Genomic DNA, 23,783 nt, shown 5'->3' with positions numbered 1-23,783 from the left:
TGGAGGAGTGGTTCTGTGACATAGCTCTTCTAAATAGGATGGAACATTTGATTGCCCGATCCCCCACTGGTTGTGATAGATACTGTGAGACTTGGAGAGACTGGATTGAATTCCAGGAATCCGATGCCTACCGTCTTACATCACACTAATGTGACCCACCCTTTTCTCTGGTGCGTGTCTTCTCCGTCCGGATTGTGCTCTGCATTGGTTCGGGCCTGGCTGCACTATGTATAGTTTCCATTGGATTTTAGTAACTTCATAATTGTAATACTGTTGGCGTAAAATGTTCCTTTCCTTCCTTTTTCTTCCTATAACTTGATGTTTTATTGGACCTTATACTTATATTCTATGATATACTGATGCTGATATTGTCCTGGTTATTCTTTTTTTTTTGTATTTTTGTAATTGAAAATTATTTAACCTTTCAATAAAAATTGAATTTTGAAAAAGGCTTCTCCCCTGTGTGACTTCTCTGATGTTTATTAAAAGTTGCTTTCCGTGTAAAATATTTCCCACATTCTGAACATGAAAATGGCTTCTTCTCTGTATGAGTTCTCTGGTGTATAACAAGACTGTACTTCTGTGTAAAATGTTTACCACATTCCGAACATGAAAAAGGCTTCTCCCCTGTGTGAGTTCTGTAGTGTTCAACAAGATGGCATTTCCGTTTAAAACGTTTACCACATTCTGAACATGAAAAAGGCTTCTCCCCTGTGTGAGTTCTCTGGTGTATAACAAGACTGTATTTCCATTTAAAATGTTTACCACATTCTGAACAGAAAAAAGGCTTCTCCTCTGTATGAGTTCTCTGGTGTATAACAAGACCGTATTTCTGTTTAAAATGTTTACCACATTCTGAACATGAAAATGGCTTCTCCCCTGTGTGAGTTCTGTGGTGTTTAACAAGATGCACTTTCTGTTTAAAATATTTCCCACATTCTGGACATGAAAAAGGCTTCTCCCCTGTGTGAGTTCTCTGGTGTATAACAAGACTGTATTTCCATTTAAAATGTTTACCACATTCTGAACATGAAAAAGGCTTCTCCTCTGTATGAGTTCTCTGGTGTATAACAAGACTGTATTTCTGTTTAAAATGTTTACCACATTCTGAACATGAAAATGGCTTCTCCCCTGTGTGAGTTCTGTGGTGTTTAACAAGATGGCATTTCTGTTTAAAATATTTCCCACATTCTGGACATGAAAAAGGCTTCACCCCTGTGTGAGTTCTCTGGTGTCTAACAAGATCTGATTTCTTGTTAAAATATTTCCCACACTTGGAACAAGAAAATCTATTCTCGGCTGTGTGAATTTTTTGATGTTTAGGAAGAGATTTTTTGAGAGGAAAACTATTTCCATATTCTAAAAAGGTCTTCTTTTCTTTAGGAGCAGTTTGTTTTTTAATGCTTAATTTGTGACTATGATTTTCCTTAGTAGTCGGTAATGAATCAGAAGACAGGACCTGTTTCAAAGGATCAGGTGACAGATCTTTGCTGTGAAGGGATGATGGTATATCTGGAGTAATAGCATTCACTTCAATTGTATCCTGTGGGATCTCAAGATCTGATTTAAAGATTGAAGATGTCGGCCGTCCCTCTGATCTCCAGGTACAGTCATCTGCCAAGATAAAAATCTATTATTTTTCAATAAAATATCCTTGGATTTTATATTTTTTTACATTTCTACTTAAACTGTCTATAATAATGGCAAGTTATGTAAATATATTGAATTAATTATTCACCAAGACACTGACATTTCACAATCTAATAGAAAACCTCATAGGATGAACCAGTAGAGCGTGGTTTTCAACTGTTTGTTCATTCTGCCTCCCAAATATGGAATAAAAAGCCAGCAAGTTATGTAGGCAACAATAATACCAATAAAAACTTCTACTCATCTCACAAACAACAAGCCCCACTCAGGTCCATCGTCTGTAAATAGAAAAAAATCATAGTTACCGGTAACAGGATTTTACAGAGCCCATGATAGCACCACCTGAGAGATGGTATCCGCCCACCAAGGACAGGAAACCTGCTTAATAAAAAAGGCGGTACCTCTCCTCCGCATCAGTTTTGTTTTAGAGGACCTCCAGACAGTATGCTAGTACACAACAACCACCAATAAAACATTTCTGACTATACACCCATATATAGAGAACACCATAAGTGATCAAAAAAAAAGGGGGGGGGGGGTATACAAGGGTGCTGTCATGGGCTCTGTAAAATCCCGTTACTGGTAGGTAACTATGATTTTTTTCCCCTTCTCCTATGACAGCACCACCTGAGATTTATATAGAACAGACACCTTAGGAATGGATCACCGCTTGCAACACCTTTCTCTCAAAGGATAGATCAGCAGATGAAGAAAGATCAAGCCGGTAATGGTAAGGTAGAAGGAGATTACCATGTTGCTGCCTTACATATGTTATCAATGGACACTTCCGCCTTCTCAGTGCAGGAGGCTGCACCAGCTCTGTGGAATGGCCCTTCAGGTTCTCTGAAACCGGCACATTACTAGGGGAATATGCTAAGCTAACGGCGTCCCTGATCCATCTAGCTATAGTTCCCCTTGTAACTTTAAGTCCCTTACTAGCTCCCTGGAAGGAGACAAATAAGGCATCACTTCTCCTCCAAGGCCTTGTTACCTCCAAATACTGAACCAAAACCAGTCTAACATCTAGAGTATGAAGCCTCTGTTCCTCTAAATCTTTTGGGTTAGGATACAATGAGGGGAGAATGATCTCCTGTGTTCTATGGAATTTGGAGGCCACCTTCGGAAAATAGGCCAGGTCTGGTCTTAACGCAACTCCATCTACAGTGACCTGTGTAAAAGGATGATTTACTGACAGAGCTTGTAAGTCACTAACTCTATGGGCTGATGTTAGCGCTATCAGTATCGCTGTCTTCAGAGTGAGAGTTCTTTCTTTCACGCTTCCTTAGGGCTCAAAAAGGAGACTTAGTCAGGGCTTCCAGGACCAGGTTTAGATCCCAGGGAGGCATTCTCGGGGTAGCAATAGGTCTGGATCTATCGTACGCCTTTTTAAACCTGATAACCCATCTATCTGCTGCCAAATTATAGTTATATAAAGCTCCAAGTGCTGATACTTGCACCTAAAGGGTACTGGTAGCCAACCCCATATCTAAGACACTTTGAAGAAATTCCAGAATAGCTTTAATAGGAATTTTAACCTTAGCAGAGTGCGCCAAAATAGATAGGAATTTTGCCCATGTCCTACCATAGATCTTAGTCCTCACAGGCTTCCTGCTTTTGAGCAGAGTAGTGACTAGACCTGGAGAAAACCCTTCCTGGATTAGTAACGACCTTTCAAACTCCAGGCCATCAAATGCCTGACCTCTGAGGATGGAAGACTGGGCCTTGCTTAAGGAGATCTGGAGCATCTGGAAGGACCCATGGATCTGACTGGGACATCCTCTTTATCCAGGTGAACCAGGGTCTCTTGGGCCAGAATGGGGAGATTAGTATGACCCTTGCCTGTTCCTCCCGGATCTTCCTCAAAATCGTTGGCATTAACATTAACGGGGGGGAAAGCATAGGCTAGGCCAAAGCTCCAGGGTATTTGTAATGCATCTACTGCATAGGGTCTTTCTGTTGGATTTAAGGAGCAGAAGATCTTTGTTTTTCTGTTTCGTTTGTTTGCGAAAAGTAGAGATGAGCGGTGTTAGACTCAAACTGTTCGCCAATCTCAAATTCAAGCTGTTTTGGGCGGTGTTCGAGTCGTTCGACGAACACGAACGATTTGCAAAAAATTCGGCTGTTCGAGGTTATGTTCGATAACTGTTCGTGCACCAAAAGCGTAACTGGATTTTTTCACAGTAATACTGTTATTAGTGATGAGCGAGCATGCTCGCCACTGCTTGGTACTCGCCCGAGCATCTCAGTACTCGAGATGCTCGAGCAGGAGCTGGGGTCCCCAGCCTGCATGTTTGGCGCTATTTAGAGCACCAATCATGCAGGGATTGTCTGCCACTCACTGTAATGTCACAGCCATGGTGGTTGTGGCATTACAGTGATTGCCCAAATTGATGGGAAAAGTGCTCACAGTGAAACATGAAAAGCCGGCAATTCAGCAGCGGCATACACCGGTACCCGACAATTTAGAACAGAAAGAATAGAGCATCACACATAGATTAGATAGATAGAAACATATCAGTCACATATATAATAAGTACAGTGACAGTGTTGGTTACTGTACTTGTCATTTAGTGTTAAAATAAAGGATTTATTAAAAAAAAAATTGACGTGGGGTTCCCCGTAATTTTAGTCTCTAGCGGAGGTTAAGCAGACGGCTGGGGCAGATGTTTGAAGCCTGGGAAGGGGGTAATACCCACGGAGCTTCCCAGGCTACTAATATCAGCCCCCAGCTGAATACCTAGCCTGTACTAGCTATTAAAATGGGGGACCCAAAAAAAAAAAATGACGTGGGGTCCCCCCTATTTTAATAGCTATAAAAGGCTAGATAAACAGCTGGGGGCTGATATTAATAGCCCAGGAAGGGTGCCATGAATATTGGCCCCCTCCCAAGCTAGAAACACCAGCAGTCAGCCACCCCAGAAATGGCGCATCCATAGGATGCGCCAATTCTGGCACTTAGCCTCGCTGTTCCCACTGCCCTGTAGCGGTGGCAGTGGGGTAATAGGGTTGGGGTTGATGTCAGCTTATAAGGCCATCTGACATCAAGCCCAGGTAAGTAATGGAGAGGCGTCTATAAGACACCCCCATTACTAACCCCATAGTCAAAGTTAAAAAAAAACACAAACACCCAGAATAAAGTCCTTTAATTGAAATAAAGACACAATTCTTTATTGTTCTAAATTAAACCATACTTACCAGTACGCCCATTCCAGCTGAAGCCAATGTCTTCTGCAATAAAAGTAAAATAATAAACCAACCTCATCCTTACCTTTCCATGGTTCCCAGGACGGCTTCAGCTCTGCTACATTGACATGACAGGCTGGATCGCAGCAGAAAGCCGCCCTTTTTATCTTGAAGGTTTCCTGTCCTTGAAGGGCGGATCCCCTCTCTCGTTGTGCAGTCATGGGTGACAGAAAAAATCTGATCTTTAGTTTTCTTTGCCTCTTATATGCAGAGCTGAGAGCATAAATTCATGTTGTTCTGCAAACTGTAGAATCTGCTCTTTCACTAACAGGAGAGGTCGGGATCTCGTGCCCCCCTGATGATTGAAATAGGTGACTGTTGTCTGACATAATTCGGATGTGTTGTCCCTGTAGTTGGGAATTGAACTTCATCACTGCACTATTTACCGCCGACAGCTCCTTCATGTTTTGAGGAGAAGGCTTTCTCGCTGTCCGACCAGACTCCTTGTATTACACGATCTCCCAGATGTGCTCCCAGCCATCTCAGCTTGAGTACTCTGTAATTATGTCCCTGACCTAATATGACCAAAGACCTCTCTGTGACAGGTTCTCCCAATCCAGCCACCATGCGATTGAGATGATGGCTGTATTGGAAAGTGTCATCTTCCTGTCCAAGTGTCCCCTGAGTTGTTTCTCCGCTGCTAGTATATCTTGCTGCAGATATCGGGAGTGTATCTGAGCCCACGGGACTGCTGGGATACATGATGTCATTGTACCTAAAAGAGACATTGCTTTCCTTAGGGTCATGGATGGATTCCTGACTACTCCTGAGGCTAGGGACGTAATTCTGTTTTTCTTGTCTTCCGGTAGCAGACAAGTCTATCCCTCTGAGTCCAAGATAAGCCCTAAAAAAGACGGAACCGTCCAAGGCTCCAGGCTTGACTTCTCTAGATTCAGTATCCATTCAAGATTGATCAGGCTGGCTCTGACTCTTGTCAATGCGAGTTTTCAATGCTCTCTTGATTTGCATACTACCAAGAAGTCATCCAGGTAAGGGACAACTAGAGTATCTTGTTCTCTCAAATGCGCCATTACCTCCAGAATGATCTTCGTAAAGATTCTTGGAGCCATGGAGAGGCCAAAGGACAGAGCTGTGAACTGAAATTGCCTCACATGATTGAGGATATACACAGCTACTCTCAGATACTGCTGGTATCCTGTATGGATTGGGACGTGGTAATAGGCGTCCTTCAGGTCGAGGACACTCATATAACAACCCGGGAACAACATCTTTATGGCTGATATTATACAGTACAGACCAAAAGTTTGGACACACCTTCTCATTTAAAGATTTTTCTGTATTTTCATGACTATGAAAATTGTACATTCACACTGAAGGCATCAAAACTATGAATTAACACATGTGGAATTATATACTTAACAAAAAAGTATGAAACTACTGAAAATATGTCTTATATTCTAGGTTCTTCCAAGTAGCCACCTTTTGCTTTGATGACTGCTTTGCACACTCTTGGCATTCTCTTGATGAGCTTCAAGTGGTAGTCACCGGAAATGGTTTTCACTTCACAGGTGTGCCCTGTCAGGTTTAATAAGTGGGATTTCTTGCCTTATAAATGGGGTTGGGACCATCAGTTGTGTTGTGCAGAAGTCTGGTGGATACACAGCTGATAGTCCTACTGAATAGACTGTTAGAATTTGTATTATGACAAGAAAAAAAGCAGCTAAGTAGAGAAAAACGAGTGGCCATCATTACTTTAAGAAATGAAGGTCAGTCAGTCTGAAAAAATGGGAAAACTTTGAAAGTGTCCCCAAGTTCAGTTGCAAAAACCATCAAGCGCTACAAAGAAACTGGCTCACATGAGGACCGCCCCAGGAAAGGAAGACCACCTCTGCTTCTGAGGATAAGTTTATCCAAGTCACCACCCTCAGAAATCGCAGGTTAACAGCAGCTCAGATTAGAGACCAGGTCAATGCCACACAGAGTTCTAGCAGCAGACACATCTCTACAACAACTGTTAAGAGGAGACTTTGTGCAGCAGGCCTTCATGGTAAAATAGCTGCTAGGAAACCACTGCTAAGGACAGGCAACAAGCAGAAGAGACTTGTTTGGGCTAAAGAACACAAGGAATGGACATTAGACCAGTGGAAATCTGTGCTTTGGTCTGATGAGTCCAAATTTGAGATCTTTGGTTCCAACTACCGTGTCTTTGTGCGACGCAGAAAAGGTGAACGGATGGACTCTAGATGCCTGTTTCCCACCGTGAAGCATGGAGGAGGTGTGATGGTGTGGGGGTGCTTTGCTGGTGACACTGTTGGGGAATTATTCAAAATTGAAGGCATACTGAACCAGCATGGCTACCACAGCATCTTGCAGTGGCATGCTATTCCATCCGGTTTGCGTTTAGTTGGACCATCATTTATTTTTCAACAGGACAATGACCCCAAACACACCTCCAGGCTGTGTAAGGGCTATGTGACCAAGAAGGAGAGCGATGGGGTGCTACGCCAGATGACCTGGCCTCCACAGTCACCAGACCTGAACCCAATCAAGATGGTTTGGGGTGAGCTGGACCGCAGAGTGAAGGCAAAAGGGCCAACAAGTGCTAAGCATCTCTGGGAACTCCTTCAAGATTGTTGGAAGACCATTTCCGGTGACTACCTCTTGAAGCTCATCAAGAGAATGCCAAGAGTGTGCAAAGCAGTCATCAAAGCAAAAGGTGGGTACTTTGAAGAACCTAGAATATAAGACATATTTTCAGTTATTTCACACTTTTTTGTTAAGTATATAATTCCACATGTGTTAATACATAGTTTTGATGCCTTCAGTGTGAATGTACAATTTTCATAGTCATGAAAATACAGAAAAATCTTTAAATGAGAAGGTGTGTCCAAACTTTTGGTCTCTACTATAGATTTCATCTTGAAGGGTCTGTAGATTAGAAAGTTGTTTAGGCCCTTCAAGTTGATTATGATCCTAAAGGAGCCATCCGGCTTCTTTATCAGAAAAAGGGGCGAATAGAATCCTTTCCCCTGCTCGCTTATTAGTCTCTCTCAGAACCTTCTTTTCCACTAAGTTTAATACCTCTTGCTCCAGGGCTGTTTGCTCTCTGGGCATCCTGGGAGAAGAAATCATGAACGTCTGCAGGGGAATGGATCTGAATTCCAGTCTTAGTCCTGTCTTTATAATCCCTAATATCCAGGCACTGGATGTAATTTTTTCCCAGGTAGGCAGAAGTGGGACAGTCTGCCTCCTACCTGCGGAGGCCCATCACTTAGGGGTTTTTCTGTTCTCAGAGGAAGGGCCTCCGAACATGAAGCCTCCACTCCTTGACCTTCCATCTGCCCTGGTCTCTGGAAAATGTACCTATGCTATACTTCCTTTTACGAAAGGAAGTCTTGTACTGAGGCATCAACACACTGGAAAACCAGTGTTTCTTATCTGCGGCTTTATCCAGTATGTCATCCAGAGCTTAGCCAAAAAGAAACTCCCCTTCACACGGGATTGAACACAGTTTCATCTTAGACTGTACATCACCTGACCAGCTCTTGAGCCACAGAGCTCTGCGAGCTGCGTTGGATAAATTCACTGATCTGGCGGCCAGCCTTACCGAATCTGCCGACGCGTCCGCGAGGAAGGCAGCCGCCCCCTGCATTAGCGGAAGACAGGCCAGGATTTTTTCCCTTGGAATGTCCCCTTTAATCTGGTCTTCTAGCTGCTGCAACCAGACCATCATTTACCTGGCTGTGCAAGTGGCTGCGACTGCCAGTTTCAATGCTCCCGCTGGTCACTCCCAGGTTTGTTTTAATAAGGTTTCCGCTTTTTTATCAAGAGGATCTTTGAAAGCTCCTAAATCCTCAAACGGCAGGGTGGATTTTTTTTTAGAGAATTTTGATACTGTCACGTCAATTTTTGGGGTTTTATCTCACCTGGTTGACTCTTCTTCCTCAAACGGGTATCTTCTCTTTGAAGGTGATGGTAACTGCCCTCTCCTATCAGGTCTTTTCCATTCCCTGTCGATGAACGATCCTCTCATTGACGGGGAATGTGCGCCTCTTCTTCTGATCAAGACCCCCAAACATGATGTTCTGAACAGTCCTAGAGGTCTTGGTATCGGCTATGCCCATAGTTGTTCTGATGGCTTTAATCAGCTTATCCGTGTTTTGCACTGGAAAACACGGCCTACCTCCTGTATCGCTAACTGAGGAAGATGATGATTATGAGGATGACGAGTAGGTAGGAGAGGAAATAGACTTCCCCTTGCCCTGGAATACTACAGATTCTTCTGAGTCTGATGTATGACGTCTCAGCTTCCTACTCTTTTTACGTGTAGCCAACGTCTTTAGGGAGTCCCTAACCTCCGTCTGGACTAAAGATTTTAAATCCATAGCAAAATTAGGTGTTTCCTGTGATATGGTTTCTCGGATACAACTCGGGCTAAGCTTTTTAGTATGCTGGGAAAATTAACCCCGCACAGCGCACACTCCTTGTTATTCCTCTTGGCACTACACTTTTTGGGGGTTTCCTAGTAGAAAAAATACATAGAAAAAAAAGGGACCCATCTACTATGGTGAACTTTCACGTAGATCACTCACTACTCTGCCGTTCAGGGTACCGGAGATTAAGGCTGGATCAATGCATATGATTGCTCCCGGCTGGAGGTGGTGGACTCGCGACCTGCCCTGCTCCTCCGGCTGGTCTTGCTGCCGCTTGTCCGACTGCCACTGCTGTGGCCTTGATTGAGCTGCTGTTGCTGCTGAGGCTGCTTTGGTGGCCCCTGCTGCTGCTGCTCTGGTGACTGCGGCTCTTGCCGCAGGGCGTGTCACTTCCTGACACGTGCCCTGCGTGTGCGCAGCCCCATGGCCCAGCATTTCGGCGCGCAACGTCAGCAGGGTGCGCCAGAAACTGACATGCGCCCTGCGCGTGTGTAGTCCTGGTCCCGGCACGCTACATCAGCAGGGCGCGCCGGAACCTCTTGAAACGTGCCCTGCATGTGCGCAGCCCCGGAAGTCCCACTTGCTGGCGCGCTCAGCCACGGGGTGCATAATACCACTGCACTCCCGCGTGTACCCTTGGTGGGCGGATACCCTCTCTCAGGTGGTGCTCTCATGGAAGAAGGGAAAAAACAGAGGTTTCCATAAAGGCTCTTGAAAAGCAACATGGCTTCCATAACCCAATCCAGCTATATCCGATCTCCCAAAGTCAAATCTCCCCCTTGCTTCTGAGCCTTGCAGTGTGGCCAAAGCACATTTAGCATCCATTTGGCATTACTTTAGTGAGAAGAACCCACTTAATTTACGGTGTGTGTCTCCCCTGGAGCACAATCTGGGCACTATGTGTTGGGCAATAAAATGGCATAATTGCAATTTTCACTCTCTAACATCCACTGCGTGCTAATTTCCGGAAAGTGCCGGTAGACTCAAAATAGTCACTACCCCTTTAGATTAATTCCCTGAGGGAATTAAAATTACACAATGGAGCAATGGAGTCACTTTATGTGGATTTCACCGTGCTGCCCGGCTTAGGGCAGCACGATAGCTCAGTGGTTCGTACTGCAGCCTTGCAGTGCTGGGGTCCTGGGCTCAAATCCCACCAAGGACAACATCTGCAAGGAGTTTGTATGTTCTCCCCGTGTTTCTCTGGTTTCCTCCCACACTTCAAAGACATACTACTGATAGGGAATTTAGATTGTGAGCCCCAATGGGGACAGCGATGATGAATATGTTGGCGCTATATATATATAAAAAAAATAAAGATTATTACTGCTCTGGTTTTCTGTTATTATGTCATATTAGGGCTTCTGCAAATGGTGTGTCCCATCTCCTCTGGGACCTGCTCCTGCGATGTCTGCTTCTGTCACCAGGAGCCGCCTTATTCATTCTGCAGGCGGTGCTGGTGATGGAGGAGACGTCAGAACCAGAAGCTCTGGGCGGTGCAGGACTTGTCCAGCCAGTAAGATTAGGGTTGCTGGGATCAGTAGTACCATCCAGTCTGGCAGTATGGGTGTGTGTGCTGTCAAGCTGGAGTAATCTGCTCCCTGCTTCAGCCATTTGGAAAGCACCGCACCCTACTAAAGCTGGAAGCATATTGCCGGAAGCTGCCAGATCCAGCCTTGTTCTCCTCTGGTTCAGTCCTCTGTGCTCAGCTCCCGGCTTGTGCATTTGTTTCCTGTTGTGACCTCGGCCCGTTTACTTGTGTCTTCTGATTTTGTATTTTCTCTGCCTTCCTGGTTCTGTCCCAACTACCTGACTATTCTTCTTGGCATCTCACACCATAGAACAGGTAACACCATGGCCCAAGCCTGGGGGTCTATGTGTAACTCCAGATCCATGTAGAGGGGTTAAAGAATGATGAGCAAAGCAACAGAGTAGATAGTGCCAAACCTGTTCGTGGTGGCCATCTTTTGAGCTACCAAGTGACCACGATACTTTGTGTCTGCAAACTAATCCACCAAGATCAGCATTCAAACAGCTAAATGTCGCTCCTTCCCTTCTTAACCTGCCATGTGCCCAGACAGTAGTGTACAACCGTATATAGGGTATTGTCGGAATAAAGAGAAGATGCAAAATAATTTGTAAGATCCATTTGTTTCCTATTATCCTTTGTGAAGAATTCCAAAGTTATCACCACATAAAGTGACACACATCAGATTTGAAAAAATGGGGCCTGATTAGGAACACAAAACTGGCTGTGGGAAGGGGTTAAATCAGGAGTATTTTGGGCACTAACTACTGCAGTCAAAAACTGAGTATAGACAACAACACATCTACTGAAATGACCAAACTCAACAGTCTTCATCAGTAAAAAATGAGTAACTAGTGGTGAAACTTCTCTGGGGTAATTAGAGTATGGTGCTCGGTGGCTCTTGGCAACCTAAACTATGGTAAGGGCAAATATTTTCTGTCAGATGAGTTTCAAGAAGAAATATGAGTTTTAAAAGAAATTGAAAAGTCAGGATAAAGGGAAACTCTGCTGTTATTGTACAGAAATTCACACTTGTCCCTCACTGGACATTTAATGTTGTCGATAATAAAAGTGAAGTTTGTCCAGAAAGACTGGACCTGGTCTTGTAGGGACCATATGAGCACATTCAGCAGCACAGAAAGGAGAGAGGGTGGATTCATCCAATAAGATATTAGGGATCTAGGAAGCCAACAGCATCATTACCCTCCGCTTTCTCTAACAGAACCATCATATTTTTCTTCAAGTGATTTTCTAACTTGTCAGCACATTCTACGTACGCTGTCATTTGGTTTTGTAGTTAATAATAATAATCTTTTTATTTATTTATTTTATTTTTTGTAGTTTACAGATCTGGGCAGGTAATGGTCAGCGAGGTGGATTGTTGAGGTTGTAAGTTCTATAGAAAAGGGCTTTCAATGTCCAAAATTATTTGAATAGTTTTTGGTGGAGGAGAATGTTGTTGTCTAGAGGCAAAATGGTGATCACACGACTGTAATACGGCCGGACTACACCACCGATAAAGCAACCACAGCCGGTGACTGAGATGAATCTGTGACTTCTGTGCATTTAGTGGTCACTACTCACCTGGGTAGTCATATGTAGGAATCTCCTCTTTACACCGCTCATCACCCCTCACATATGTCTCTGTAGTATTAATATGGGTCAGATCTTCACCCTGAAACAAATATTGTAAAAGTCACAGACAGATGGAGAAGTCCCATCTATGATCATCTCTAATCCTGCCATCTCCACTGTCCTCATTACACAAGTATAAAACATATAATACTGGTGGATAAAACAATACTGAACACAAGACCTTCACAGACGTCTACACATCATAGGGGAGATCTCATGATACCTTCTCTCCATCTACCTGATGATCCTGAGGAACATTGGGATCCTCTTGTTTACAGTCCTGCGGAAGAAGAGGACGGGGACATCTCTCTGGTGTTGTCCTCTTACTGGATAGATCTGGAGGAAACACATACAGGGACTGAATTCATGTTTTACATACAGATAATCATAGGCCGTGTGTATTTAGTCCTGTCTATTACCTGGTGATGTGAGGGGCTGGGGAACCTCCATCATGACGTCCTTGTACAGATCTTTGTGTCCTTCTAAATACTCCCACTCCTCCATGGAGAAATAGACAGCGACATCCTGACCCCTTATAGGAACCTGACACATACAATGATGGCGTCATCACCCCAATCCCTTCATAGCTTTACTGTATAATGTCCCAGCATTCCCAGCAGTGTCACCTCTCCAGTCAGCAGCTCAATCATCTTGTAGGTGAGTTCTAGGATCTTCTGGTCATTGATGTCCTCATGTATCAGGGGGTGAGGTGGAGGTCCTGTGATTGGGCTCAGGGGTCTTCCCCATCCCTCAGACACAGGGTCCTGACAGCGCTCACTAGAGGTCTTCTTCACTACTGTATAATCCTGGTTATGGAGAGACACATTAATAAATCTCACTACAGACATTTCCAGAGTCCTCACCTCTCCAGTTCTGTCCATCTGTTATTCCCATAGATAAGAATAATGTAATGTGACGTCATCAGAATCTCTCACCTCTCCAGTAAGCCGGAAGAGGATCTCTAGGGTGAGGTGTAATATCCTCTCAGCCATCTTGTCTCTGTCCATATCCATGTTTGATGGGTAAATCAGGAAAATTCTCTTATATAGAAGATCTTCACTGAGAGAATCTGATATTGTAGAGACCTGAATGAGAAGATGATGAGCCGATGTAACATCATAAAAATCCTGCGTAATAATACAATTACTGGAGATAATAAGGGGAAATGTAGTCTCAAAGGCAACAGATAATGATGTCACAGTAGTTGAAGTGGGTTTATGGACCCCTAAACACTTCCCTAGTGTCCACAGCAATTGTCAAAAGCGGGAGGTGGCACTTGTGGATGGTATAGGACCCCCAGGGGGCACTCCTGTAGTTGTGGTGTCTGGGTGCAAGTTTGGAGTGCCCGTGATGTTTGTGCAATCACACGCAGCCAGACACGCAGGTGAACTTGTAAAATATAACAATTTTACTGAAGGAGGTAACGGGGTACAGTCTCTCTTGAAGGCAAAGGTTACAGTATTTTGTGCATATGAAAGTAATGGTTCTCTCCACATGAGACAAGCGAGGTTATGGCCTCTCAGGGCGGCTGGAGCAGAGTTCTCTTGACTTGCTAGTAGAGGAAATGCTATGCGCAGTCTAAGAAATATTACACTGATGGAGGGACCTTCACAGATTGGCTCTCCGTGGAAACACACTAAAGTCTGGGTGTGCTCACAGTTTTTAGCCCACCGTTCCCTTTCGCAGGGGGTAGTCGATGGTGTGGCAGCCACGTGGATCTGGTCCCGGCTAGAAGCAAACAGGATAACCAGCGTGCAGGAGAGCACACGAACAGCGGTATCTCTCCTGACTGGAAGAGCCTTGTGTTTTGTGAAGGAGATTATGTGGAGAAAAATGTCCCCCAGCGTGGACTGGCATGGAAACTCTTCTGTGAGAAATAGTGTCTGTCTCCTATATCTTCGTTAGGCAGCTTGAACCCCCCACTACTGATTTGTACCAGTGCTCAGTCAGTGTGCGAGCCCTGAGCTGAGAGACTCCTCCCAGCCGTGTCTATGGCAGCTTATTGTGAGGAGAATAATCACTTGCCTTTCATATACACATATTGGCCAGTAGATGGCAGGAAAGTCCAATTTACAATGCAATGTATTATATCCCCTAACTCACAGTGCCCACAGTGGAACAAGTCTACTATCACACTACAACTATCTCATTTAGCAGCAGTAGAACGGGTACCGGGATGCCACAGAAACATATGAGGAGATATATTATTTTACAGTATTTAGTTTTCTGCTTTACATCTAGTAATAAAACCTATACATTTTAGGCCACAGACAACAAGCAGTTTCTTCCTCGGAGTCTGTAGCTGATCACGTTTCTCATAGACTCATCTTCCATAAAGCCAATTCTCGTCTCATTTACCAACACTGTAATGGACATTATCAATACTGCAGGAGATTTTCATTACACGTGATATGAGGAATAACTACTTCATCATGAGGACATCTTCATCGTCTACTACGGCTCTAGAAACATATCTGGCCAGAGTTCTTCACTGACTACATCTCCATCGGCCATCTATATGAATGTTTCCCGTCTTCCCTGCACTGTAATCTTCTATCACGTTAGATCTCATGTCTGATTCACACACAGAAGTTTGAGGCTTTGACATATAGTAAAGTTTTTAATATTAAACAGAGTAGGACTATCCCTAATAGGTTCACCTTGCCATGGTTGGGATAGGTTTCATGCTATTTTTGATCAAAAACAGTATTCTTAAGAACCCTATTTTATTTAAATGCACTTTTGCTTTTTATTTATTTATTTACAGCAGGGTTTATGATCATTTTTCTTCTTGTATTTTTTTTTCTGATTTATGGCCATAGTAAACATACATTTATGTGCTGCATGTATACCAACTTAAACCAAGCTCAAATTCTTGTTTTTCTCATGGGCACCATAGTGGCAGGGTGGGCTGCCGCTATGGATGATACGCCTCTAACTATCCAACTATGATGTGGTAAAAATCTCTGAAAAGTCTGAATAGACTGTTAGAATTTGTATTATGGCAAGAAAAAAGCAGCACTTGAAACTCTCCCCAAGTGCAGTTGCAAAAACCATCAAGCGCTACAAAGAAACTGGCTCACATGAAGACCGCATAGGGAAAGGAAGACCAAGAGTCACCTCTGCTTCTGAGGATAAGTTTATCCCTGTCTGCAGCCTCAGAAATCGCAGGTTAACAGCAGCTCAGATTAGAGACCAGGTCAATGCCACACAGAGTTCTAGCAGCAGACACATCTCTTCAACAACTGTTAAGAGGAGACTTCGTGCAGCAGGCCTTCATGGTAAAACAGCTGCTAGGAAACCACTGCTTAGGACAGGCAACAAGCAGAAGAGACTTGTTTGGGCTAAAGAACACAAGGAATGGACATTAGACCAGTGGAAATCTATGCTTTGGTCTGATGAGTCCAAATTTGAGATCTTTGGTTCCCACCACCATGTCTTTGTGCGACGCAGAAAAGGTGAATGGATGGACTCTACATGCCTGGTTCCCACCATGAAGCATGGAGGAGGAGGTGTGATGGTGTGCTTTGCTGGTGACACTGTTGGGGATTTATTCAAAATTGAAGGCATACTGAACCAGCATGGCTACCACAGCATCTTGCAGCGGCATGCTATTCCATCCGGTTTGCGTTTAGTTGGACCATCATTTATTTTTCAACAGGACAATGACCCAGACACACCTCCAGGCTGTGTAAGGGCTATTTGACCAAGAAGGAGAGTGATGGGGTGCTATGCCAGATGACCTGGCCTCCACAATCACCAGACCTGAACCCAATCGAGATGGTTTGGGGTGAGCTCGACCGCAGAGTGAAGGCAAAAGGGCCAACAAGTGCCAAGCATCTCTGGGAACTCCTTCAAGATTGTTGGAAGACCATTTCCGGTGACTACCTCTTGAAGCTCATCAAGAGAATGCCAAGAGTGTGCAAAGCAGTCATCAAAGCAAAAGGTGGCTACTTTGAAGAACCTAGAATATAAGACATATTTTCAGTTGTTTCACACTTTTTTGTTAAGTATATAATTCCACATGTGTTAATTCATAGTTTTGATGCCTTCAGTGTGAATGTACAATTTTCATAGTCATGAAAATACAAAAAAAATCTTTAAATGAGGTGTGTCCAAACTTTTGGTCTGTACTGTATGTTCTTAAAACTAGCAAAATTACAAGCTGAATGGCTTGTTGTGGATGTATATAAATAGATGTAAACAATGATGCTGCTGAATAATTGGTACAGTCACTACCTAACCCTATCCCGCACCTAAACAAAGCTGATACTGCCTAGCTGCGGAGATTGGCACCCTCAACAATGGTGACCCCACTCACTGCTGGCTGTACCTCAGAAGCCCTTGTGATCCCTTGCTGTTTTTGTAAGTTTGCCCACTGACAAAGACATGAACAGTCTATAATTTTAAGGGTAGGTTAATTTTAACATTGAGAGAGAGACTATCCATATAAAATCAAGAAAATCACATTGTATAAATTAGATACATTTTCATTTTGCAGTAAGAAATAAGTATTTGATCCCCTACAAAAAAAAACACAAAGAACATAAAGTATACACCCTAAAATGTAACTGTTAATAGATATTTTAAAAGATAGTATCAATAAATCAAGGACAATAATCCAGATAAAAGTATGGGGGAGGGATAGCAGTGGGATAGCACAAATGGCATTCAAACTCACCCTATAGGCCCTTATTCAAATAGGTGTGTTCTGGATAAAGTATTGCGGCGCTTCCAGATAAGATCCAGTAGGTTTTTTCATCCAGAATTTATTTTTCATAAGAATATAAAATATAGAATAGCAAGATACAACGCGTTTCGGCTCATTGCAGAGTCTTCCTCAGGTAGAATTTTATAATCGTATATCTAGAGCTATCCTTCCTTAAATACCCCTCTAAACTGAAAAGGTGAAAGAGTGACTCGCCTGGTTCCTTAATCACGTTAATTTAACAAGTTTGTGCGAATAATTGGTGTGACAGTCTGAATTTGTATCTGCTCTAGTAAAAACAGTTAAAAAGTGCCAACATATTTAAAAATGTAAATAATATATATATAAAAAAAAAATAAAAAAAAATAAAGAAAGGATCATACATATTCTATTCTATCATTTAAACCATCAGGATATAAACACCGCATACGATAAATCCAGAAAGATTCTTTTCTATTTAATATTTGAGTTCTATTCTGAGTGGAGGCTGGTATATGTTCTACAGGAGTTATTTGTACTTGGAATTTCCCTCTGTGGGTATGCAATAAGTGACGTGATAGGCTGTGTGTTAAAAGTCCTATTTTAGCGTTATAGCGATGTCCAGTAAGGTGGTTTTGAAGTTTTCTAGTAGTACGACCTACATATTGTAGGCCGCATTTACAGGTGATAATGTATATAACATAGACTGTTTGACAAGAAAGATGTTGTTTAATTAAAAACTTTTCACCTGTACTGTAAGATATAATCTCCTTACAGCCATGTGTAATACATCTACAGCAACAGCAGAGTTTCTTTCTACATTTAAATACTCCCACTCCCACTGTTATAGCTGTATTAGTTCCTCTTTGTTCAAACTGAATAGGAATATTTTTAAGTCTGCTAGGAGCTATCAGATTCCGAATGGTTTTTCCCCTTCGAAAGGTACCGTATTTTTCGGACCATAAGACGTATTTTTTTCCTCCAAAAATTTGGAGGAAAATGGGGAGTGCGTCTTATAGTCAGAATGTTGTATATGGGTGTACAATGGGTGTATATTTATGTGGGGTGTGGGGGGGAGCGGTATCGGTGGAGGAGCCCGCTGCAGCCTACACTGTCCCCGCTGCTAAAGAAAATGAATATTCACTGCTCCCCACGCCCATGAGGCGTGGGGAGCACTGAGTATTCATGCTTCTTAATAGCGGTATACAGTGTAGCCGCGCTGCGGCTACTGCCGGCTATCTCCTGTGCCCGCTGTTAAAGGGCATGAATATTCAACCTCTCTCCATGCCTATGGGCGTGGGGAGGGGGTGAATATTCATGCCCTTTAATGAGCGTGCACAGGAGACAGCCGGCAGCAGCCGCAGCGCGGCTCCGCTGTGTGCCGGCTATGAAGGAGAGTGAAGTCACTGCTCCCCGCGCACACAGTCCTGGCGTGGGGAGCAGTGACTTCCGGCAGCTGATCTCTCCATGTGAGCCGCGCATGGCAGTGACATCATGCGTGGCTCACATGGAGAGATCAGTGCAGGCAGACCGGACGCAGCGCTGGAGGAGAGAAGAGAGGTGAGTAGGAGTGTTTATTTTTTTAAATGTGCAGCCTGATGGGGATTAGGGGGCCCATGCATACCAGGACAGGGATGAGGGGTGCCATGCATACCAGGACAGGGATGAGGGGTGCCATGCATACCAGGACAGGGATTAGGGGTGCCATGCATACCAGGACAGGGATGAGGGGTGCCATGCATACCAGGACAGGGATGAGGGGTGCCATGCACACCAGGACAGGGATGAGGGGTGCCATGCATACCAGGATTGGGTATGATGGGTGCCATGCATACCAGGATTGGGTATGATGGGTGTCATGCATACCAGGATAGGTATGAAGGGTGCCATGCATACCAGGATGGAGGGATGCCAGGCATACTGTAGTGCCGGCGTCCCTGCCCTCTGGTAGGCAGGGACGCTGTTCCCCTCACCGCTCTGCTCCGTGCCCGGCGTCCCTCTCCCGCTCTGCCTGCAGCGCGCGCTCCTTCCCGGCCACTGTGCTTAGGGCGCGCGCGCGCGCTCTCCCTCCCTCTTAAAGGGGCCGCGCGCGCCGTCCTAAGGAGTCCCCGGCCAATGGCCGGAGGACTTTACCATATATAAGGCACCTCCTCCAAAATGGAGGTGCCCGAGCAATGTTGTTTGCACCTGTGTCTCACCTGTGCTTCAGCCCTCAGGTCCCGTTGCCAGTTTCCTGCCAGTTACCTGCCAGAATCCTGCCTGATTACTTGTTACCTGCCTGCTAGTTTGAGGTCCGACGGTCTGCCTTACTAATCCTGTCAGTCTGTCTAAGGACCAGCCTGCCCGCTCACCTGGGAGCGCACTTCAGCTACCTGCCTGCTTGCCTGAGGTCCGACGGTCTGCCTTCCAACTCCTGTCAGTCTGTCTATGGACCAGCTTGCCCGCTCACCTGGGAGCGCACATCTGCTACCTGCCTGCTAGCCTACCAGGAGGCTCCGCCGTCACGTGCTGTGACCACCTGCCTGTCCAGTGACTCCTGCCCGCTCACCTGGGAGCGCTCATCTGCTACCTGTCTGCTAGCCTACCTGGAGGCTCCGCCGTCACGTGCTGTGACCATCTGCCTGTCCAGAGACTTCTGCCCGCTCACCTGGGAGCGCTCATCTGCTACCTGTCTGCTTGCCTACCCGGAGGCTCTGCCGTCACGTGCTGTGACCACCCGCCTGTCCAGAGACTTCTGCCCGCTCACCTGGGAGCGCTCATCTGTTGCCTGTCTGCTGGTCTTCCTGGAGGCTCCGCCGTCACATGCTGTGACCACCCGTTCATCCAGAGACTCTCGCCTGCTCACCTGGGAGCTCACGTCTATCTTCAGCCGCCACAGGTCGTACCAACCCTATACCTAGAGACTGCCCCGGTCACTTGCCGTGACCACCAGCCCGTTCATCCAGAGACTGCCTCGGTCACTTGCCGTGACCTCCAGCCCGTTCACTCAGAGACTGTCCCGTTCACTCAGAGACTGTCCCGTTCACCTGCTGAGTCCTCCAGCCCGTCTTCCCTGGTTGCCACCCGCTCCCTTACAAGGACCGCCCCCTTGTATAGTAGCTCAGAGGTTCCGCCTCCCAGACCCGTTACACATACCAGGATGGGGATGGGGACCACATATAAAAGGAAGGGGGGCGGCATATATACCAGGATGGGGGATATTATCAGAATTGGGGGACATTACCCCTAAACCAGTGTCAGCAGAAGACCCCCTCCCCCTTAAAAGTGCATCATTACCACATTTTTTGCTTCAATTTTTATTTTTTTATTTTCCTCCTCTAAAACCTAAGTGCGTCTTATGGTCCGGTGCGTCTTATAGTCCGAAAAATACGGTAATCCCCGGATGGTCAGGTAGGGATTCTCTTAGGAGAGGATCTTGTTGCAGAATATGCCAATGTTTGCCAAGTATTTTTCTAATACTGGCATTTTCCTTATTAAAAGCTGTAATAAAATTAAATTTATATTTATTCTCTTGTGAGGAGATATCTATTTCTGGTTTTACCTAATTACTCATAGCCATAAGGCAATCCTTCTGTATTTTCTTCCTATTGATTTCATATGCTGCAGAAATTAGTTTATTCGGGTATTTTTTTATTTTAAAACCTGTCTATGAGGATTTTTGCTTGTGTATTATAATCCTCTAATAATGTATTATTTTTCCTTATATGTAGAAATTGGCTATAGGGAATATTTGTTTTCCATTTGTGAAAATGTGCACTGTTGAATTCCAGATATCAATTTGAATCTACTGGCTTAAAAAATGATTTTGTTATTATTGAGTTTTTTTAAAAACTGATTTCTAAGTCTAAAAAATTAATTTTATTTGTACTCATACTACATGAAAAATGAATACCCCATGTGTTATGATTCAGTTCATGAACAAGTTGTTCTGCCGTTTTCTGATCACCCTTCCACAGGATGACTAAGTCATCAATATACCTACAGTACAAAAAAACATCATTTATGTTATATTCATTATCACCTGTAAATGCGGCCTACAATATGTAGGTCGTACTACTAGAAAACTTCAAAACCGCCTTAGTGGACAATCGCTATAAGGCTAAAATAGGACTTTTAACTCACAGCCTATCACGTCACTTATTGCATACCCACGGATGGAAATTCCAAGTACAAATAACTCCTGTAGCACATATACCAACCTCCACTCAGAATAGAACTCAAATATTAAATAGAAAAGAATCCTCCTGGATTTATCGTATGCGGTGTTTACATCCAGATGGTTTAAATGATAGAATAGAAAATGTATGATCCTTTCTTTGTTATTTGTATTTTATTTTATATATATTATTTACATTTTCAAATATGTTGGCACTTTTTAACGGTTTTTACTAGAGCAGATACAAATTCAGACTGTCACACCAATTATTCGCACAAACTTGTTCAATTAACGTGATTAAGGAACCAGGCAGGTCACTCTTTCACCTTTTCAGTTTAGAGGTGTATTTAAGGAAGGGTAGTTCTAGATATATGATTATAAAATTATACCTGAGGAAGACTCTGCAATGACTCGAAACGCGTTGTATCTTGCTATTCTATATTTTATATTCTTTTGAAAAATAAATTCTGGATGAAAAAACCTACTGGATCTTATCTGGAAGCGCCGCAATACTTTAACCAGAACACACCTATTTGGTTAACTGCCTTAACAGGATCTTCCTATATGGTAGCCTGATTCTTCTGGTAAAGCGTGCTGCATGCCAAATAAAGACTCCATAAGCCTCAAAAGTTCTATTGGTATGTGAATTTCAAGACTTCTGCAAGGATATTCCTATATGGAGACCTGATTTTCCTGGCAAAGTGTGCTACAAGCCAAATGAAGACTCTGTAAGTCACAGGAGTCATATCACTATCTAATGCTTAATCTCAAGACTTCTGCAAGGTGAGCAGTATTCAGTTACCCCACCTTTTACTACTTTTTTGAGTAATATTGCACTTTACAGACATAAAAAACAAAAACAAAAACCAAAAGGCATCCCAATAACAGGAGACCAAACAGTCGTATCATAAAAAATTAATATGCTGTAAACGTAGAAAAAAAACATGCATCAGTTACGATCAGGAGGGTATAGGATATCAGTAGTGCTCCATAAATATAATCAAAATAACTTATTGCAAAAACATCACCATCAATCAGTGTCAGTATGTCCCACAATATCAATATTATAGTTGCTCTATCTATAAATTTCTTACTGGAAAACTATAGGTCAAATTTCTTACTGGATCACCATAGGTCATAAAGAAAATTTGAGATAGCCAACTTTTAATGCGTCTCAATTATTACAAACAGTGACCGAACGATACCTGTAGATCACTCAAACAGTCATATAGTGGCCACCAGTATTCACCAGTGTTCTCAATAAATTCATGTCACAACCATCATATATTAACAAACTGCTAAATTGCAGACTTATCTGATGCCAGTTGGTTCATAATCCCAATATATGTCAAAGTCCCAGTCGGGGCTCATCAGGGGACAGTCACAGGAGTACACCATAATAGATCGGGCTGAATGGAAAAATGAGTATGTCCCATCTGGTGAGTCACCATGCCAGGAGACCCGGCGACTCATCAGTCTTAATAAACCCCCTGTATTAGGTTAGAGCTGAAACAGCTGTTAACTGTGTCCGGCGCAGGTGGAAGGTCTCCGTCGCGAGGTACCACTGGAAAGCTGAGTGCGTTCCAGCAGAAACTAACCGCTTGTAGCTTTTGCATGCGGCAATGGAAAAAACGTCACTTCCGCAGCGCGATCTCGGTGAACCGCAAATGCGTGTCACCAGTACTTCCGCCCGCGGCAAACAAAAGACGTCACTTCCGCCGCGCGATCTCAGTGGAATGCAAATGCGTGCCACCAGTACTCAAATAGGGACCGCTATCCCAAGAAAGGATGAGGTACATTACATTGAAAGCTATACCAAACGCTGAAAAGAAAACAAATTATAACACCCCAAATGAGAGTCAAATAAAGTCACAATACTAAACATAAGAATGTTCTTTGAGAGATAACTGGTAAATAGTGTATATAATAGCAACGGTCACTAAAACAAAAGGGGGGAATTTAAGGGACATATCATGAATGGTCATGGAGATATATATTGTAAGCCCAGTACGCCGTATGTCATAAAGAAACTTTTTCAAAGATACAGTACTGTGCAAATTAATTGGGACAAAGCAAAAAAACACATTGAGTTTTTAATAAGAAAATGTTATAATGCACTGTTACATACTAATTTTAGTAAGAAATATGTCGTCCTTTAGCAGATATGAGATTTTCAATGTGTTTTGGCATTGATTCTACCAAATTTTTGCGTAAATTCTTCAATTCTTCATCATGGAACAACACTTGTATGGCACTGTTTATCATGCGTACTTTGGTTGTACAGTCCATTTTGCCAAGACGTCTTTTCACAATGCTCCACAAATTTTCTATAGGATTTAAGTCTGGTGAATTGCCAGGCCAGTCTAGCACTTTTACTTTATTTTCTTCCAGGAATTTCTTCACACACTTGGAATTGTGGCATGGAGCCAAATCTTGTTGGAATGTCCCTTCAAATTTACGTATGAATGGCACAATAAAACGTTTTAAAAC

General features: G+C 43.7%; 2 protein-coding genes across 2 annotated transcripts in view; one reads left to right on the top strand and one right to left on the bottom strand.

Annotated features, from left to right (window-relative positions):
• The window catches only part of LOC141192458 (uncharacterized), a 118,461-nt gene that overhangs the window by 38,372 nt on the left and 56,306 nt on the right, over positions 1-23,783 (top strand). The window lies entirely within an intron of this gene.
• The window catches only part of LOC141192457 (uncharacterized), a 39,030-nt gene continuing 15,615 nt past the window's right edge, over positions 369-23,783 (bottom strand). The window contains exons 2-7 of the mRNA XM_073661990.1: positions 13,386-13,535; positions 13,077-13,256; positions 12,870-12,993; positions 12,689-12,786; positions 12,400-12,490; positions 369-1,614 (exon numbers count right to left, since the gene is read on the bottom strand). Of these exons, the coding sequence (XP_073518091.1) occupies positions 425-1,614; positions 12,400-12,490; positions 12,689-12,786; positions 12,870-12,993; positions 13,077-13,256; positions 13,386-13,463 (1,761 nt within the window). The 5' untranslated portion in view covers positions 13,464-13,535 and the 3' untranslated portion in view covers positions 369-424. The remainder of the gene's footprint in view (positions 1,615-12,399; positions 12,491-12,688; positions 12,787-12,869; positions 12,994-13,076; positions 13,257-13,385; positions 13,536-23,783) is intronic.

The sequence above is a fragment of the Phyllobates terribilis genome, unplaced genomic scaffold, assembly GCF_046119375.1.
Source record: "Phyllobates terribilis strain yellow unplaced genomic scaffold, ASM4611937v1 Scaffold_61__1_contigs__length_8056638, whole genome shotgun sequence".
NCBI lineage: Eukaryota > Metazoa > Chordata > Amphibia > Anura > Dendrobatidae > Phyllobates > Phyllobates terribilis.
Note: the sequence above shows the minus strand (reverse complement) of the source record. Positions and strands in the feature narration are given on the sequence as shown.